At 36.7% G+C, this 21659-nt stretch overlaps 1 protein-coding gene across 5 annotated transcripts in view; it reads right to left on the bottom strand.

Annotated features, from left to right (window-relative positions):
- The window catches only part of KITLG (KIT ligand), an 85559-nt gene that overhangs the window by 18706 nt on the left and 45194 nt on the right, over positions 1-21659 (bottom strand). For 3 of the 5 annotated variants that reach the window (XM_019446391.2, XM_019446390.2, XM_019446392.2), the window contains 4 exons: positions 21361-21423; positions 7403-7573; positions 5100-5259; positions 4274-4357 (listed from right to left, as the gene is read on the bottom strand). In XM_019446391.2, the coding sequence (XP_019301936.1) occupies positions 4274-4357; positions 5100-5259; positions 7403-7573; positions 21361-21423 (478 nt within the window). The remainder of the gene's footprint in view (positions 1-4273; positions 4358-5099; positions 5260-7402; positions 7574-21360; positions 21424-21659) is intronic. The other 2 variants (XM_053896052.1, XM_019446394.2) reach the window with 2 other exon arrangements.

The raw sequence follows: 21659 nt of genomic DNA, 5'->3' as shown, positions 1-21659 counted from the left end.
TCATTCTGTAATTTAAAAAATACCTTCAGACTCAGAGGCACAGGACTGAATAGGTGTTTTATATTCAGTTGTTTTTTGAGGTAAGTAGAAAAGACTTTTGTTTCCAACCATGATAATAGCAGATTAGCCCTCCCAACCTAAATAGTTATTATCATAGACAGATTATAGGCGGCAGTTACTTTCAGACATTAGCCAACAGATAGCACAAGAATGTATTCCCTAAGAGAGTAAAAGCACACATGGTGAGTCCCACGATTGTCTTCATTTTCTAGCTAGGAGGTATGGAAGATAGAGCCCAAGGAAAGTTCAACGGTCTCACTTGAGATAGGGTATCAGAGACTGAAGTTCAGGGATGCAGTGGCCACAGTTTGTGGGGCAGGTTTATTTGTGGGAAAGGAGCGGGGCTGAAAAGAAATCTCTGGAGGAATCTCCTTAAGTCACCAGTTAAGAAATAAACTGTACATGGACAGAAAGAGACTTCACAAAACCTGGCAATAAACAACACCTGGGAAGCTATGACCTTGGCATTCAGAGACAAAGGAGCTCTGACAAGCAAGAATGGAGAGATTTTCTAAGCACTCAATATCTCAGAAATTTCACGCCTTAGAAATAAGGCTACTCTCCCTCTTTCCTCCATGAAAGCTTAAAAACAAGACTGACAAGGAAAATAGTCTGCCAGTAATTGAACTGCCTACCTGAACAAAACTCAAAAGTCTCTAAAGGAATGAAACAAAATCTGCTTTCTCAAAAACATAGTATCCATAATATCCAGCATATATTAAAAAAATTACTAGTTATTTAAAGGGAAATGTGACCCATAATCAGGAGAAAAAAGCAGTCAATATACAATAACCCTGAGATGACCTACATGGTGAGATTAGGAGACAAGAACTTTTAGAGCTTTATTAACTACAGTTGGCACTTGAACAATGTGGGGGTAGGGGCATGACCCCCTTGCACAGTTGAAATCTATATATAACTTTTGACTCCCCCAAAACTTAACTACTAATAGCCTGCTAACTGGAAGCCTTACCAATAACAAACAATCGATTAACACATATTTTGTATATCTATCCTGTATTCTCACAATAAAGTAATCCAGAGAAAAAATATTAAGAAAATCATAAGAGAAAATACATTTATAGTTCTGTAAAAAATCCATGTATAAGTGGACCCATGTGGTTCAACCCCATCCTGTTCCATGGTTCCAGGGGCCAAAAAAGAAAATATTATTATAATGAATATGCAGAATGCAAATCTCAGCAGGAAAATAAGAATCAAATGGAAATTCTAGAATGCAAAATACAGACTTAGAAATGAAAAAAATGCACTAGATCCAAACGCAAAGAATATACAGCACCAAGAGTGAACCCTATGTAAAATATGCACTTCCAATGATTATGATGTGTCCATGTAAGTTCATCAGTTGTAACAAAGTTACCTCTGGTGGGGGGGGGGGGGGATGCTGATAATAGAGGCTGCACATGTGTGGGGGCAGGGAGGGTGTGGGAAATCTCTGTACCTTCTCCTCAATTTTGTATGAATTAAACTTCTATAAAAAAATTAAAAATAGCAAAAAATAAAAATGTACTGGATGAAAAATTTAGCAGCTTACAAATGGCAGAAGAGTCAGGGAACATGAAAACAGGTAAGTAGAAATTATACATTTTGATGAATAGAGAAAAGAGATCGGGGCAAGGGAAAACAATGAACAAAACCTCTAACATCTGAGATAATATTAAACTACCTAATATATGTGTTATTGGCACGTGTGTGATTAAATATACTATGTAGCACAAAAGATATTTCTCCTATTTTTTTCTTGGTGCTCCAATATTAACTAAGTAGAACATTTCAAGTTAAGATATATATTGTAACTCCTAAAACAACCACAAAATAATAAATTTTAAATTTTATTGAAAACAAAATAATTAAAAAAAATTAACCCAAAATCAACCTGGAAAGGAGAAATAAAGAAATGAGGCAAATAGGAAACAAAATGGTAGACCCAAATCCAACCATATGTTGATATGATGATAATAATAATAATATAATAACTGTATTAAATATAAATGGATTAAACACTCCAATTAAAAGTCAAAGACTTGCTAAAATAGCAAGGCCCAACTATATACTGTCTACCAGAGATGTACTTTAAAAATAAAGACAATAGATTGGAAAGAAAAAAATATACCATGAAAAAAGTAAGGATAAGAAAAACTGGCTCTACTAATGCAGATAAAATACACTTCAAGACAGAATACTAGCAGAGGTAATGAGGAATATTTCAGTAACAATATAAAGGTCTGTTAATCAGGGAACCCATAATAATAATCAATATAACCACCTAATAATACAGCTTCAAAATATATGAAGTGAAAAACTCATAACCAAAAGGACAAATGGCCAAATCCACAATCTTAAGATTTTTAATACCCCTCAGTAATTGATAAAAAATTAGACAAAAAAATGTAATAAAGATATTGAAGATCTGAACACTATAACCATTTTGATCAAATTTGAGAATGCTACACTCCGTATTTGAATGATACACATAAAATAAGTCTCAATAAATTTTGAAAGATTACAGTGTATGTTTTCTGACAACAGAATTTAGAAACCAGTAAGGTACCCAGAAGAACCACATATGTTTAGACATCAAGCAACCATTTTAATATTACCCATTAATCAAAGAATAAATCACATGGATAATTAAAAAATATTTTTGAGGAAATGATGGAAACACAATATATCAAAGTGTATGGGATGCAACTAAAGTTGTTTACAAGAAAACTTATACCTTTAAGTGCTTATATTAGAAAATTAGAATGGTTTAAAAATCAATGATTAGATTTTTCTACTTGAAGAAAACTAGAAGTAAGCTGAAAAAACTCAACCCCAAGTAAAAGGAAATAAGAAAGATTAGAAATCAATGAAATAGGGGCGCCTGGGTGGCTCAGTCGGTGGAGCATCTGACTTCGGCACAGGTCATGATCTCACGGTTCATGGGTTCGAGCCCCGCATCAGGCTCTGTGCTGACAGCTCAGCCTGGAGCTTGCTTCGGATTCTGTGTCTCCCTCTCTCTCTGTCCCTCCCCCACTCGTGCTCTCTCTCTCAAAAATAAACATTAAAAAAATTTAAAAAAAAATGACATAATATAAACTAAGAAGCTAAAAGTTGCATCTTTGAAAAGATTAATAAAATTGGTAGTAGAGATCTTAACCCATGTAGTCCGTTCTTAAAACTTTTCAGATCTGACGTGTTATGTAATTCAAAATTTCAGATTTTACAAAGTTCTGTCTTACAAATATTGTATATAATATCCTCATTGAGGTCTGGGTAGCACACTGTAATCAAACACAGTATTTCTGTAGTGAAATCAAGAAATATTCACTTTTGGAAGGAAAAATACTATATATAAGTAGGCTTATCACGGGTCAGGTCCAGTTTTGGTGGCCAAAATTCCTAAACAAATGGATTTTAGAGGTTTTTAAAATTTTTCTGAATTGCAGATTTGTTATGGTGGATTGGTACTAAATTGATTACTCTTATTTACAGGTAGTTCTTCTATGTCCCTGATCATATGACAGTGCCCCATTACGAAGTTTTGAGGGATGATTTTCTTAGCTAAGATCACAGGATGAAGTTCTTCCTCCTACAGCTTCCATGAAACTAGAGGATCAGAATATTTAGTAAAACCCAATGATCTTTATAATGACCTTGCCTGTATTTGAAAAGAGGACATTAGACTTGCACAAAATTGGGTTCTTGGTTAAAAGGAAAGAAATTTCAGGCAAAGCAGCATATTCTCCTCTAAAATAATTTTATAGTAAAATAAAATCATCAAATGTACAAACACACAATAGTAAATACTGTGAATAGTAAATATAAACAAAACTGAAAATATCCTTGGAATTCTATATAACCAACATTTGTACTTTCAATTTTTAAATTCCATTTTTGTCAGGCAAATTTCACATAAAAATGTAAGTTGACAATGAATAAAGCTTAAAAGTATCTAAAATTAATTACATGCCTTATGTAAAATAATTTTAGAAGATTTTGACACAATTCTCTAAAAATTATTTCCAGTTATAGGGAAACCCACTTATACAAGCCTAATATTTAATTCTGAGGAAGACCATAACAGGAAGAACAGTAACAGAACAGTATTAATAGTAGTAATTGCAGAAATTTCCTTTAAAGCCCATGCAATACTCCTATAGATGCTAACTGGAGTCATGCATGCATTAAATCAGATATATGTACTTACTATTACTGCTACTGCTGTCATTCCTAAGGGAGCTGGCTGCAACAGGGGGTAACATAAATGGTTTTGTGACACTGACCCTGGAATCTAAATAGAAAGCAATAATGTGTCAGTGTTGCATGGCGATTTAATGAATTACAGAGTCCGCAAAAGCCTGAAGTGCAATACCAGAATATTTTCTAGGTCTGCTTCCCAAATCTTGATTATTAAGATCCTATTTATTTCATACCGAGTCCTGTTCTATTTTTATTAAATGCACCACAATCACGTTATAGAACAAGGATTCATTGCTTACATAGGTTAATAAGTATGAGTAACACAAATTGTTGGTAATTGGTCTTCAAAACAAAACAAAACAAAACAAAACAAAACAGAAAAAGCAATGAAATTAGATTTTGTAATACTGGGACCCAGTGGGAAAAAAGGTTCTTAATACAGAGTAACTACTGAAGATCAGAATTCATGACCCAGAGGCAGACCTTAAGGAAAAGATTTGAAAAGGGTACATTAAGAAGAGTGGAGGTGAAGAATAATATACTTGCACAATGCTAGCAAAGACCAGATAAAAAATATGAGTGACTAATTCCTATATTGTTTACTCACACACAATTCTTATATTTGAAAATGAGGAGTGTTGCTGTGGCTTGAAAACAAACAAATTAACTGATCATTTCTTTCATGCCATTGATATAGGTCTTTGTATTACACATATACACATACATCTTTCTCTAGCTACACATATATTTGAGTCAGAAGTAGATTCTTACCTAAACATTCAAGATTCAAGCTTGCTTTTGACATTTAAATTAGAAATGCTTACATGTCTTACCTTTTTCGGGACTTAATGTTGAAGAAACCACACATTCACTAGTTTTAGATGCCACCATCTCCAAGTCCTTGAAGGCATCAATGGATCTATTAAAAATTCTAAAGAATTCTTCAGGAGTAAAAAGCCTGGGTTCTGGGCTCTTAGATGATTTTTTTACATTCTAGAAGAATAAAAAAAAGGATTGTGTTTTTCAGATAATTTACAGATTTAACTGACGTCAAGGTAATAGATTATAAACATGTCCTCCAAAAACTCAAGTAAAATTGATACTTTTAGACAACTGCTTTAACACACATAATTCAATTGGTACTGCAAGGTAGTGATCCCATCCAGTTAGGTCTGGGGCTCAACTCCAGATAAAAGGAATGGGGTGCTGGTGGGGATGAGTAAGGTGACTAGACATGCTTTAAAATAATTATTCCTCAAAAAAAAAATACCCTTACATAACACATTCTCCAAATAGCCCAAAATTAACAATTCTGATGATACTAAATATTGCCAAGAATATGGAACAAAGGGGACCCATACACTGGTGGAATGATGTAAACTGGCACATTGGATATCCTCTGGTAAAGTAGGACATGTGTCCACTTTGTAACCCAGCAATTCTACTTCTAGGTGAATACTGTAGTGAAGTTCTTGCACATATGCACCAGGAGACATATAAGAAAGTTCTTAGCAGCAGTATTCTATAACCCTTACATCAAACAACAGAAGAGTGGTTTAATAAATATTGGTATATTGAATCAACTCTATAAGCAGGAAAAAAACTGAGTTTCAGCTGTATGCATCAAAGTGAATATAAGTTATAAACAATGCTAAGTGAAAGAACCAAGTTATGAAAGAATAAAGAGTATGATTAATTTCTAGAAGTTCCCCAAGAAAGCAAACCAACACTATAGTTTAGGAATTTGTAAATGCATGATTACCTATAAAGAAAAGCAGGTAATAACAACACCTATGTAGCACTTGCTATATACCACTCTAAGTGCTTTATATAGATTAACTCAATCGCCAAAAAAATTGAGAAATACCAGCTGGGTTCTTGCCAAAGTGCCATGATTAGTAAGTGTACATTCTCCAGTGTTTGGGGTACTCTTCTCGACATCACCATTTACCTAGCACCTAACTCCCATCTTTCAAGCTCCAATGGGAGCTTATTTCCTCCGTGACACTGTTCCTGATATGCCCTACTTTTGGGGTCCTTGACCTTGTATCATTGACCTCAGAACACTATTTGTACTAACAATATGAAAAGACACGTTAACTCTAAGAGGCTATAGATTTTAAGACACACTATTCAGAAATTAGAAAGTAAAGCATAGAAGTGATGAAATACAGTGAGGAGGCTATTAGTATGGTAAGAACTCTCAGTTTGAAACACAAATGGGACTGACATTGGGTCTTGAAGAGTGACTGGAAGATGGATGAGAAGGTAGTATTTGAGTTTTACAGTACAGAACCATGTTTAAAACCTTAGATTTAAGCATCTAGAAGGCCTGTAGGATAAACCCTGAACTGTAAACTCTATGCCAAAGCAGGCCTCCCAAGACCTATCTTATTATAGATGAGGTGTTCTCAAATAAGAATAAGAAATATTTATTAGGATTTATTTTGCCAGACATGGTACTAAGGCATTAATCAGAAATCATCCAATGTCAATTCCGTGAGATGCATCCTGTCATTGTCCTCATTTTAGGCATAAAGAAAGTGAGCACAGGGAGGTTAAGTTCACAAAGCTAATTAGTGACAGAGTCAGGATTTGAACCCTAACACCTCATTTTTAATCTCTGTACTCTGCCTCTTCAATATACTTAGATCTGAAAACACTGCCATGACCACATTCTGAGGCTGGTGACAACGAATCATCAAATGCCCTGGACTGGAGATGTGAAAATGCACTTCATTATTGTGACAGGATTACTATGGATAAAAGGTTAAGTAAGAGTGTTCATTATAGGTAATTTTCCATTTAAAGATAAATGAACATTTGTAACCTAATAGGTAGGTTAGAAGGACTTCACTACCTTCTGAAATAAAGGTGTTTTTTTTTTTCTTACGTTGAGGTGTGAATAAATTTTATTTTTATGTTAAGTAACAACTTTTAAGCCTTAATGTAGATTTCAGCATTGCAGGGTAACTACAAACACCTATTCACTGTGCTCATCTGAAAAGAATTTTTAATTAAAAGTCTTTAAATTAAAAACTTCACAAATAGAGACAACCCCACTCTTGCCACTGCCAAAGGGCATAGGTTTTGGAGAAAAGTAGTAAAAAAGGAATCCCAGGGAATACAAAGTTACCTCAGATGAGTGTCCTTCCACGCACTCCACAAGGTCATCCACTATTTTCACAAGTTTGTCTATGATAGAATAATTACTCAAGCCTTCAGAAATATTTGAAAACTTGTCCAGAAGATCAGTCAAGCTGACTGACAACTGTTCCACCATCACGCTTATCCAACAATGACTAGGCTGAAAGAAATTGAAAGAAAGGAAGATAAAATCTCTATGGTCAGTCACCCCTCAAAGACATCAATGTTTTAGTCACTGCGGGATAAAGAATTTCCTTATATCAGAACAGGTCAGATGTTTTGTTTACCTCAGATTTAACATCGGTTTCAAAATTTGCAAATTAATAAAGATCAGAGCCAATATTGATGATGAACAATATTGCTCTCGTATGGAAGTAAACTAAGACAGAGCCAAGTCTTACCCTTGACAAGTTTACTCACTGTTCTTAGAAAAGCTTTAGCACAGAAGGAGTTAAAAAAAAAAAAAACAAAACTGTAGGAGAGAGCCCTAGCCTTCAAGGAACTTGCAGTCTTTTGGTGAACTGAAATAATAAGCAATGGATTAAAAATAGCCTGTTTTTCCAAACTGCTTGATAGATTTCAAGGTTTCTCTACACATAAATTCATGTGGGTCTTTAAAAATCAAACAACAATCATGGCAGGAATGTGGTCTGAGAGAGAAGCACTTTTGCCTTAGCAGTAGGACCAGCCACATAACTTGTGGGTCCAAGGACAAAATGAAAATACATTTATTGTTCAAAAAGTTGTTCAAAGCTGACTAATTACAAGATGGTGACAGTAAAGCATTAAACCAAGCACAGAGTCCTGCCCATGATGCTAGCTCTGCCCATTGGTTAGAAGCTCAAATCTTAAGAGTCAGGTATAACTGGGTTTGTTTTGGGCTGAGAAACTCCAGGCAAGCCACGTAAATTCTCTGAACCTCTCTTGGATGGGAATGGGAATAATGGAACAAGGTAGTTATGGGGAGATAATGTACATAATTTGTAAGTTTTATGAAGGCAGTTTTTTTTTTTTTTTATAAAAGCTTGTTCCCCATGGTGTCCCTATGGCCTAGAACTGTGTCTGGCATGTGAAAGTTGCTCAGAAATTATTTGCTGAACAGATGCATGAGTGAAGAAAAAAATACATGAGAAAAAAATTACTCTGTCAGGGATCTATACTTTATGTAAAGAGCCAGATAATATGTTAGACTTGGCATGCTAAGAGGCAAAAATAAAGGATATTATGCAGGTACATATATAGAAAGAAAATTTCTACAAAACTTTTATTACAGAAAATATAATTGAATATAATTTCTTTTGCATAATAACCAAATTTAATCTTTTTTAGTACAGGTCTACCAATAAAATTAATGGAATTCTTTATTTTGGGTCAGCATTTGGTGTGGTTGGGCCTCACAGCATTCTCTATTATCAAACAGACCACAAATGTCCATCTGTAAAAACTAATCTCAGTTAGCTGGCCATATAAAACCAGGTACAGACTGGATCTGACCTACAGGGCATAGTTTCCCAACCTTGGCTATGAATGGTTCTGGGCCAGTAGAGGTTTAGATTATTAGGAAAAAACCTCCTTGATACATTAAAATGGATTTCAGGATTTTTTAAATTAGTGCGGCATTACTTAAAATAATTACTTAAGTTCATATATATTCTGTATTTTAATGTTATGTTTTCTCACAAGGATCTTTTAAGTAGAAGCTCTGATTTTTTTTCTTTAATCTGCTAAAATGTAACAAGTGAGGGAAAAAAGATTGGGAATGGCTACAATTGCCATAGCTTATGTGATCCTAAATTATTTAAAATAACTTCTGCTGTAATAAATATATTATAATCACAGGGAGTAACTGATGCCACATAAAATGAATCAAACCACTAAATCCGATTTCTACCAGCAGAATATCTCTAAGGGAAGGCCAAGTAATTTATCCTAAATTAGGATATTTGGGGGCCATCTATTCATTTAACAGAACAGTTTTAATTAATAGAACACAGCTAAAAAGGAGACTGGTTTATCTACAGAATGGTAAGCCCCAATTCCTGGAAGCACTAAATGACATTCAAAACTTTCAGGAGTGTTGGCTCTGGCTTCAGAAAAGTAGAATAAACAAACCCCCAAATGGGAATTAGTTCAATTAGGCCATTTCACTCAACTCATCAACCAAGTTCTCAAAGACTATGTGTTTCCAAAGTATGTTCAGAATGGATTCTTTGTTTTGTTTACTCAGTGCTTATCCCAAGCACATGCAAGTTCACATTCACATCATTCGCACGTCTTTTTCCAAGATGTCAGTCTTTCCTACAGGGCTTAATCACTCTCCAAGTCTCCCACCATTTAGGCAGTGATAATTCCCTTTTAGATAGCCAGCCCTATCAGCAAGGGGCACATTTCCTAGGATACAGGACACAGCATATCCTGGAAATACTGTTTGAAGGGTATTTATAGGGCAGGGAAGCCTTCCCCAATTAGTTCATTCTGTTGTAATTGTGCAAATTTTACTGTGGCAAGAAGATTTTAGGTGTTGGGTCTCTTCAAACTCTGTCATTATTCCGCTTTATAAATATTCTTGCCTATCCTTCCCCTCAGATCTTCTGATGTGGAAGAACCAAAATCAAGTTCCCTTAATCTGAAATAAGGTATTCATTTAGTTTCTGCAATCTTTGCCTTAAGTGAGGTTTTTTCTTTTTTGTGGTTAAAGTAGAAAAAAAAATTGTTTATAGGTTTCTTATATTTAAACCTGGGAACTCTGGGGGTGCTTATTGCTACCACTTCTGTTTATCTCTATTTTCAGCTGAACTCTAGGTTTGCATTATGCATTCAAGTTCTCATTTAGCTATGACGACTCCCTCATGGCCACCCACGTTCTGTCCACATACCTAATCAACAGCTGAGGCAATCAACTTTTTCCAGGAAAATCCTCAAGCCTAAACTTGTAATTTCTTACAGTGAAATCATGGCAATCCAACAATCTAATCTTAGCCAAATCTGCCCCTTTAACATGAATTCATCAATAGCCAATACGAAATTTCTGTACTACACTGCTGAAAAACACATCTCTAAACATCTTATAAGTTGTATTTCATTCATTATTCATTCTTGCAATAATTTTCTTGGAAAAAACTGTACAATTCAGACTTCTATCTTTTCATTAATTTGTTCAAAGAGTTACATGTTAGGATTTTAGGATTCTTGGACTTATTTTTTTTATTTAAAAAAAATTTAATGTTTATTTTTGAGAGAGAGAGACTGAGACAGAGTGTGAGTGGGGGAGGGCCTGAGAGAGGGAGACACAGAATTGGAAGCAAGCTCCAGGCTCTGAGCTATCAGCACAGAGCCCAATGTGCGGCTCAAACCACAAACCACGAGCCGTGAAAACATGACCTGAGCCAAAGTCGGACACCTAACTGACTGAGCCACCCAGGCACCCCAGGATTCTTGGACTTATTAAAGATAGATCTGAGGTTAAAAAAAATATATCAAATATCGGCCAGTTTTGACCTGTCTCCCTGCAAAAAAGAAAACCAGTTCTGACTATATCATCAAGCAGTTCCATATTTTCTTTTTAATTAAATATAGTCAATGATTTGCAAAAGAGAACAAAATACAGTAAGCTAATATTTCATTTGTGAGATGACAGACCTGTTTTTTTTTTTTTTTTGACTGATTCCAAGATTATGATTAGGAAATGGATGATTTAAGGCTATGGGGCTCCCAAATGTAATCTTTTCCTTTGCCTTAATAACAGGCATTATTGTCACACTTTCTTAGCCTTCAGAGACAATTTTAAGCTCAAACAGTTCCATATAAATATTAACTCACAACATGCATTAGAAGAATGTAAGATATAAATAATGTTCTCTATTTTACTAACAGAAGAATGTGAAGAATTAGGAAAGTTGATAAAGCCACAGAGGAGTTCAATGAAGTGATGTAAAAAGTACCTTTCAAATTCTTAAAGTACATATAACTTAATGTTCGACTCACCCATATACATACAAAAAGAAATACAATCCTTGCTTTGAAAGGGAAAATCCAGGGCTGCCTGGGTGGCTCAGTCAGTTAAGTGATTGACTTCGGCTCAGGTCATGATCTCACAGTTCATGGGTTTGAGCCCCGCAAGGAGCTTTGTGCTGACAGCTCTGAGCCTGGAACCTGCTTCAGATTCTGTGTCTCCCTCTCCCTCTGCCCCTCCCCCACTTGTAGTCTGCCTCTATCAAAAAAAAAAAAAAAAATTAAAAAAATAATAAATAAAATAAAAATGAAAGGGAAAATCTATCTGGGTTTTCCTTAACTCCATACTCTCAATTTCTTATCTTCTTTCTTGGTAGCTTCCATCTTACATTTTCTGGGTTAATTACAGCAACTCTGGATAAAACCACTGGAAAGATATGCTTTCAATTCCTATATAACACATATCATTCTAGAATGCTAAGTTAGTCTATGATAATGCATCAATATCCTTAACGGGCTACCACGCCCCTACCCTTGAAGATTTGCTTAAAACTGTGAACCTCCTGTAAGTGATTTTTTTTTTTAAGTTTAAAGTGTGTGAGCTGGGGAGAGGGGCAGAGGAAGGGAGGGACAGGGAGAGGGAGAGAGGGGGGTAGAGAGAGAGAGAAAAGTCCTAAGCAGGCTCCATGCTCAGCACGGAGCCAGATGTGGGGCTCCATCCCACAACTCTGGGATCACAACAGTAGCTGAAATCAAGAGTGGGGTGCTCAACCAAGCCATCTGGGTACCCCTAAGGGATTTTAAAGTTTATAGCATCATGACTAAGTTGATGATTTAACTAAATGATTAAATGAAAGATATAAAAACTATTATACTTAAAAACATTCTAAACATAACTAGGAATACTACTGCTTCTAAAGATCAATAATGAAAAAATCCATGCACATTCTAAAACCACACATATTTAAAATACATAATATACGAATATATGAAATAGATAACATATGATATGTGATATAACACCTCTGCAATCCCAGAACTGATACATTTGAGACCCTGGCTGAAATTGTGTGTTTTAAAAACATCCTAGTGGGTGCCTGGGTGGCTCAGTCGGTTGAGCATCGACGTGGGCTGAGGTCATGATCTCACCGTTCATGAGTTGAGCCCCAGATAGGGCTTTCTGCTGTCAGCACAGAGCCTGCTTCAGATCCTGTTCCCCACCCTCTCTCTGCCCTTTCCCAACTTGCAGATGAGCTCTCTCTCAAAAATAAACATTAAAAAAATAAAAATTTAAAAAACAAACATCCTGGGGACTTACTGAGTCTGCCATACTTTCTCTTCTCTGTCCTCTGCTTCATTCAAGAAATTGTTCTGCTTTGTTAGCTGAAAGAACTTGACACATTATTCTGCATCAATCTTGGATGCAGAGGGAGTCTCTAAGAGCAGTCACCATTAGCTTTATAGAATCAGAAGGTGAAAGTGGACACAATGTACTGTAAATTTCTTCATGCAAGCACTTGGCGCTTCTTTCCATTTGGTAGCTATTTGAAGACAGATACCTGTGTGCTTCCTTACTGGGTCTAAGGTTGGTATCTGCGTTGTGAGAGTTCCTGACAAAGGAGCTGGGGTAATGTATCTGTTAGGATTCTTACAGAGAAACAGCACTGGCTCATAACCATGAGCCCTCTGAGGAATATTCACAAGAAGCATGCACTCAGTCTTCTATTCCAACTAATCTAATTACTAGCATTACCGCCCACTTAGATTGTTTTTGTTTTCTTTTCTTTAATGTGTGTGTGCCAGTATTAGAGGTATGAATGCCCAAGGCACAAAGCATTCCTTTGTTTCCTCTCCTGTTTAAAGCATTTCCCTTCTGAGAAATCAAAAGAACCTAGAGCCACGCCATTAGAATCACAATAGTTTGGATCTGGAAGGAATACCGAAGACCACCTGGTCCAGCCCCATAATTTCACAGATGGGAATGCCAAGACTTAGAGCAATGACGTGATTTGTCCAAGGTTGTACAATAAATTTAAAACAGAAACATTACAAAACCGAGACTCCCAAGCACTCACTTAGTTCTTTTGTCAGTGATACAAAGCACATACAGCTGCAGCATTTCTTCTGCCAGGTTGTCTATGAGTCTTGTGGTCTCACATCTAGACCAGACTATACTGGCCCTTGGACTCAATTAAGACATCTCTTGGGAACGGAAATGGTTCCGTCTCATTTCAATGAATTCAGAGTCTACTGATGAAAATAAATTTCTCCGAGCCAATGGTCACAACCAAACGGCAAATGCCAATTGCCTTTAGTGGCCTTTCCTTATCCTCCTTCTGGTATTTACTCTTAAAGGCTAGAGAACTGACACTCCCCTGCTACCCACAAACATTCCACAGCAGGCAAATTTCAAACATTTCTATAAAAGCACTTTGCAAAAGCAGTGTGTGCTCACATTAGTAGTGTGGAATCTCTAAAATCTTAACTCCCTTTTGGAGGAGCCGGGTTTTGTCAGGATTTATTTTGGTCTTCTCCCTAAACAATTTGGGTCTTCGGTATTTACTTTAGGCATCTAACTTTGCATTTTCTTGCTTGAATTAAAGTGATGTAGCAACTTTAACCTGATTAAGATGGTAATCAGCCCACATACTATAAATATGTGTTGTTTCCCATGGCCTATAAATGGTCCCTGAGCCAGACACAAAATAGCACAGTGAGGAAGGAACAGCACAGAGAGGTGAGGGCAGAAAGGATGAACGAGAGGTTCGGTGTTTAGTCTTAACTGTTAACACACTTTGTGATTTCAGTCAAGTCACTTCGTCTATTCAGAGCTTCAATTTCTCCATAGACTAAAGGGGTCATAAAATACAGGGGCTATTAGCCACCTGTGGCTACTGATCGCTCAAAATGTGGCTAGTATAAAGCACTAACATTTCATTTTACTTACTTTTAATTTGTTTACATTTAAAAATCAATACTTGATTCAATGACTGAAAAATTTTTAAGTATATTTAGAAAATCTTAGGTTTGTGAATCTGCACTTTCAACTGTAAACTTTATAAAAATCTAAACATGGAGTAAATATTTCTGATGAAAATTTAACGTCTGCACTGAAATGTGCTGTAGCTATGAAATACACTGTGGATTTTGAATAACATGAAAAAATGTAAAATTCCATTAATTTATATTGATAGGGTAAAATGATATTTTGGATATATCGTAGTAAAGAGAGAGAGAGAGAGAGAGAGAGAGAGAGATAGAGAGAGAGAGAGAGAGAGAGAGAAGCCTAAGTAGGCTCCACGCTCAGCACGAACCCAATGAGGGGCTCCATACCACGACCTTGGGATCATGACCTGAGCTGAAATCAAGACTCAGCCGCTCAACTGACTGAGCCATCCAGGTGCCCCATGTCCCCCCCCTTTAACTTTTTAAAATGTGGCTACTGAACAATTTTTAAGATTATATATATAGCTTTCATTATGTTTCTACTAGACAGCAGTGGTCTAGATATTCTGAACAGCATCTTAACATAATCACTAAAGATGGACGCTGCCTGTAGTTTGAGTACACAAAAGAGCCACTTAAAAATAGTTTTGGGATGCCTGGGTGGCTCCAGAGTCAGCTGAGCCTGCTTAAGATTCTTTCCACCCCCCCCCCCTTACTTATGTGCTCTCTCTAAAAATAAATAAAAATAAATTAAAAAAAAGACAATCTTCTTAGAATTAGTATTTAATGTTATGTTTTATTCATTTGATTAACATTTTATACCTATTCTTTTTAAATAAATACTTATTCTATGGGAGATAGAAGTAGATAACTACAGTGTCTGCTTGGCTGATTTCATCTATTTCTACAGGAAGTACTTCTAACCATAGGGTTGCCCCTCAGGAATCATACTCACAACTAGTGAAGTTGCTCTGTGGCCATAACTGATTGGACAACTGGCTGGAGTCCCTTCATGAAGCCTGGCTGCATCCTTGCCCTTTAACTTGGAATGCTACTCTTCAGTATCCTTATAACCGGAACTTTTTCTTTCTTTCTTTCCTCTTTAGAATTAAGTTTGAATTCATTACTGTTAGTGAGAACCAAAGAACTCTAAACAAATGAAGATGGACCTTTCAAGATTTGGAAATCAAGACATTTTTTTGCCACAGTTAAATGCTAACTGGTAAGCAGTTTCTGAGTAACTACTATCTGCTTGAAAGGTGAGGAAATATAAAGGAGTGAAAGATTTGATCCCTAATCATTAGACAAATAAAATACAGTAAAAATAGAAAACATAAGAAAATAATAATGATAGCATCTGACAATGTATATAGATCTTATATCTTGGGCTTTTCCTATCTTAATTATTTCTCACAACACTTTGAGACAAATATATAACACATACAATTTTAAATAGCTAGGTGAGAAATAATATGATCAGGTACCCAAAATAAGTTGTTTTTGGACAAGTTCTATAAAAATTCAGAGATGATGAACTAAAAGGTAAAGTCTACAGATCAGACACCATCTTGGTATTCCTGACCACTGCATCCCCCGAGGCAAGCAGAGTAGGGGTGAAGCCAGTTTTACTGGATGATGCAGGGAAGAGAGCATGGAACAGTAGGAACTAGCCCTGGTGAGAAAGGTAGATCTCACCCTGATCTTGGACAAGAGGCCATGGAGAAGATGCTTTTAGCTGCGAGACACTGCAGGATTCTACAGGTAGAATTGGGATGGCTGGATGGAAGGGGAAAGGACATCCCTGGCCAAGGGAAGTAGCACTGAGCAAAGTCAGAGTTGAGACTAAGCAACGTAATTTTAGGAGGCAGGGATGCATCTAGCTGGGGTGGCTGGTTTGTGTTGGGCAAAAATAGGTATTAAGATGAGGTGGTTAGGAGGAGGCAAGATTATGAAGATTATGAACATTAGATTCAGGAATTTGGCTTTCAGCCTTTAGTTACTGGGAACAGTGAGAATGTTCTTGAATATGGAAATGACTCAGTGAAAGCGGTTGGACAGAAGCCTCAAGAAAACCATGATTCCTAAAAATTGCATAATACGTGGGGTGGCTCAGTTGGTTGAGTGTCCGACTCAGCTCAGGTCGTGATCTCATAGTTCGTGAGGTTGAGCTCCTTGTCAGGCTCTGTGCTGACAGCTTGGAGCCTGGGGCCTGCGGTCTGCTTCAGATTCTGTGTCTCCCTCTCTCCCCACCCCTCCTTCACTCACATTCTCTCTCTCCCTCTCTCTCAAAAATAAACGTAAAAAAACCCTTAAAAATTGAATACCTCATATCTAAGATTTTTAATAAAATACACATATCTAAAAAAAAGACAGCAATAATATTGAAGTGCAGGTATTGTGTGAGGAGTTACAGGCACTCAACACAATAATCTCATGTACTCTACTCAGGTCAAATTTGCTCCTTAGAGAAATTACATGAGATGACATGGGAACTTCTTCCTTCGTCACTTTCAGCAGAGATTTATTAAGTGCCTATTGTTCATCACGCACTGAAGACATAAGAGCAAACATCGACAGATTCCTGCCTTACAGATGTTTACAGGCGTTAAGTAGAAGGTTATCAATTAAATAAATCTGCAGATAAATGGAAAACTGCTATTTTGAAGGATGTTACAAAAAGAGTTTCCAACAGGAGGACTTGGCTTCTTCGAGGAAGAAGGGGAAGGCTCCCTTAAAGAAGTGAAATTGAAAGCAAGAGTCAGAAGTTGCCGGAATCAAAGGACTACTCAGGTACACAGAAAGCCGTGTGCAGAGGAACAGTGGCAACAGAAAACACGTGAGGATGTGCGGCTAAAAGAGGACTTGGAAAGGGGCCAGATCATGAGAATCTTGAAGGTGTTATTTAAGGAGCTCCTTTTTCTGTTTCCTAAGAGCAACAGGCACACAGACATCAAAGTGTATGAAGAAGGAGGGGTAAAATAATCAGGTGTGTTTGTTTTTTTTTAATTACTCTGTCTACTCAAGAAGAGTCAAAACCTCAAATGAGAAGTCCTGAAATGGCAAGGGAGATGGGAAGAGCCCAGAGGCCGCAGGGCCGGGTAGAGAAAGGTGGGGAGAATTGAGAATGGGAATCCTGGACACGAGGGTGAAGGTGCTAAAGGGAAGGTGGCCTGCAGGCTTATTGTTACATATTGCCAAGGGCTTCTTTGTTTAACCCTGCCTTTGAAAATAGAAACTGATGTGGCAAAGACTGGTTTAGGTAAGAATCGTCAATACATACTCAATTTATGGGATAAACTTTGATGAAGAACCGTACATGGTCTTAAAACATCTCCCCAAATATTGCTTCTGAGTTGCTCATGAGTAAACACACAGAAACAGTGTAACACCTTAATCAGGTGATCCAAACAGCGCCACGAAGGGGGAAGATGGACACTGTGTGCCTCCGGGTATGATAACCTGAGGATGCTTCATCACTTATATAGCATTCACGGCTTGGAACACATAACCTGAATATAACAGTCATCAAGAAACACGAATCAAGTGTCTCAGAGACACACGTTTTACTTAAAGAGGAGGGCTGTGTTACTCAAAAATCTCAGTGTCATAAAGACAAAAGAAAGGCTGAGGAACTCTTAAAGCAGACTGGTGGGCTTAAAACAGTACAAATTTATGATGTTACAATTGTTGAGGTCAGATCCAACTCCAGGCTGTTTAGGCTCAAATCAAGGTGTGCACGTGGGCTGGTTTATTCAAAGGGGCTCTTCAGGAGAATTATTTTCCTTGCCCTTTTCAGCCTTTGGAGGCCACCACCTGTGTCCCTTGGCCCGTGGCCCCTTCCCCATCTTCAAAGCCAATGGCGTAACATCTTCTAATCACTCTCTCTGGCTCTGATGCTTCTGCCTTCCTCATATAAGGATTCATGTGATTAGAATAGAACAATCTGGATAATTTCAGATAGCTTAAGGACTTAGAGATGGGGCATTTAATTATATCTGCAAAATCCCTTTTTACATGTAAGGTGATATGGTCACAGCATGGGACATCTTTGGGAGACATTTGGCCGTCTCACACCTGATGTAAAAATGCAAGCCATTATCCTAGCCTGGATCTTGTACTAGAGGAAAATACTAAAAAGATACAGCCAATAGATTTAAGTATTTTAGTTATTGCTAAATTTACTGAAGTTGACAACCATACTGTGGTTACAAAGGAGAAAAGCCTTTACTTAGGAAACACACACTGAAGTATGTAGTGGTAAACATCCCTTATATATACAAGTGATTCGATGAGTTCAGAAAAACAATAACACGCACGCTTGCACATTTACTTTAGTAAAGTAAATGAGGCAAAATGTTAAAAGTAGATGAATATGCATTAAAGAGTTTGTGAGTGTATTTGGAATACTCACAACTTTTCTGTAAGTTTGGAATTATTTCTAAATAAAAAGTTAAAGCTGATAAATCTATAATTAAAAATGGATAAATCTTCTTTTTACTCAAATACCATAAGCAAGTCATAATATATATCATTTTATAAACATTGGGATAACAGCAGATGTGTGGCACAAATTCAGCAATCCAATTTTTGGTCTTTCTGCAATAATGTCACTGGTAAATGAAAGGATCAGAAATGTTTAGGATTTTTAAGGTTAGTGACTTAAAATCCTAACAGTCTGGCAATATTACAGTTTCAAGAGCTTAAGACAGAATTGGTGATTATCATCAGGTTTAAATACCAACTGGCTGGTAGCACCCTGCTATTTGTGAGAAGGAAACTCCTAGGTAATTTTCTAAGAGGTCCCTTAGAAAAGTACCTCCCCTCCCCCCACCATTTTCAGGAGTACTTAGCAGAATTTTAAAGCAAAACTACAACAATAAAGCGTATTCTATTCTAGAGCCACCTTCTGCCCGGTGCTTCAAGACGGAATTTTATCGCCGTGGCCCCAGACAATCTTTCTGGTGCTCATTCTGATTCCTACTCCACCCTTTATTGTTTAAAGACAAAATATAACGCAGCTGGGTCTCTGACCACTGACAAATAATCACTGGCCTCTCCACTGGGAAACTCCTCTGGTCTTGGCAGAAACTAACATTTTAAAATAAAGGTAAAACAAAGTGTAAGACCCCGTTTCTACCCAAAGCCTTATGCACGAGCTTATTTTTCTTGCCAACTGTGGTAGCCAAGAACAAAGTTTCTCCAGTTGTGCCAGGACGGTGTGCCAAGATCAAATAATAGTGGACTTTTCTCAATTACAGAAACAAGAAAAAAAAAACAAAACGTGGCAACGAATCAGCTTTATTTTTGCAAGTTTGACTCTTGCTACCACAGCCCATACTAAAATGTGTGACTGAGCACAACCTAGGATTTTATCAGCACAAAGTAATCTATTTTGTTATTTTCAATTTAACATGAAAAGCTGCATGATTTGAGTTTGGCAATCGCAGACCTAAATGCTTCTGTCAGGAGCAGGGTGCACCTTTATTACTTACGTGTTTCACTTAGGATACCCTCCCTTGCTATTGATGACTAGAGGTTTCCTTTTAAGACTGTCACTTTTTAGTTGGATAACCCTGGGCAAATGCTTATAAACCTCAGTGTGTCATTTGTAAAACAAGAACCCATACAAATCACAGAAGCTGTCTTGCCTTCCTTGAAGGGTTTTTCTAACCATCTAAAGAAATAAATATGTGAAATCATTATGAAAGTTTAAAAAAAAAGCATTATGAAAAGGCCAGATAGTCCCCCTCACCTAGTTATTAAATTTTTTGCACATAAAGCTAATTGATGTGTTTATTCCTTAAAATGTCTGCCAAAGGGCAAATGTCCAGAACTTTTCCTAACAAATACTGTACCTGCTGCCTGAGTGATCGACTGAATAGATGAATTAACTTTCAAGCTGCTATGATTTTACATTCCTATTTGAAAAGAACTCCCCCTAATTCAGTGGAACAGACACTAACCTAAACTTGAGGATATCTGGTTCAACATGAAGAAACACATTCGAAGGAGTTCTAAGGAACTTTAGACAGCTCGTGATAAAATGTTTACTTTCTTAATGAAAATTGGCCTTTGACATTCTCTTGAAAATAACCTTATAGTCTTTGAATGACTTTTTAAGCACAAGCACTTAGTGATGTAACACACTTAAAATGGTCATCATTTTGATTGACTAAGCCACAAAAAGTATTCAAAGCCTAAGACAACTTGCACAGGGTGGATTTATAATAAGCATTTCATAAATCGTGGAAAGATGTTTACTTGCAGAGTAACCCAAATGATTTTAAATTAAGTCAAGGAACACAATCCAGTAGTTAAAATGAATCATCGTGGATCGGCACATTATTGGTCAAAGGCATGTCACAAAATATAGGCAAGTTGCAAAGTGGTATATGTACTACAGTGCAATTAACAAATATGAAAATATGCAAAAAATACAGTATCTTCTGTATGGGTGCATAGTTTGCTGTAAATATGAAAGAGCAGGCAGAGTTACTATGCACTGTTGCACTGAAACAACTCCTCAGGCCATGACTTGAAAACACATGGTAGAATGAAAGATTCCAGCTCAAAATACTTGTTCCTAAGAGTCAAATTGCCTGTATGAGACAAAGTGGGGACCACTGGAGATAGGAAAGAGGCATGGTAGTATTTATAATGTTTCATTAAAAATACACATTTATGGAGCGCCTGGGTGGCTCAGTCAGTCAAGTGCCCAACTCTTGATTTCAGCTCAGGTCATGATCTCATGGTTCATGGGTTTGAGCCCCACACTGGGCTCTTTGCTGACAGCATAGAGGCTGCTTGGGATTCTCTCTCTTTGGCCCTCCTCTGCTCTCGCTTGCTCAAAAAAAAAAAAAAAAAAAAAAAAAAAAAAAAAAAAAAAAAAGAAAGCCAAAAACAAAACTATGCAAGTCAAATTCCAAAAATACCTTCTTCAAATACAATCAGTAAACTCCTAAATGGTAGATAATTTCCTGTCTCAATAGAATGTTCTCATCTCTTTTGTCAGCTCTGAAAAAGAAACGCAGAAATGTACAGTTTACATACCAAAACATCCATCCCGGGGACATATTTGAGGGCTATCTTATAGTCTTTTGGAAGATTTGCCACCTACAGAGACCAGAAGAAAAACAAAGAAGGAAAAAAAATCCATGAGAAAATTCATATATATCAATTAATCATTATTTTTAATGGTTTGGAGGAAAACACATACACACGTGTGATATCGTTGTTAAGTTACCACTGAATTTCAATATTTACATAGTGATTTTCCTTTCTTGATTTCCCTTTGTAATCACAGGCACTCTCAAAAAAAAAAAAAAAAAAAAAAAGGAAGTGACCATACA

This window comes from Panthera pardus, unplaced genomic scaffold (assembly GCF_024362965.1).
Source record: "Panthera pardus isolate Hobbes unplaced genomic scaffold, ASM2436296v1 HiC_scaffold_6, whole genome shotgun sequence".
Lineage (NCBI taxonomy): Eukaryota > Metazoa > Chordata > Mammalia > Carnivora > Felidae > Panthera > Panthera pardus.
Note: the sequence above shows the minus strand (reverse complement) of the source record. Positions and strands in the feature narration are given on the sequence as shown.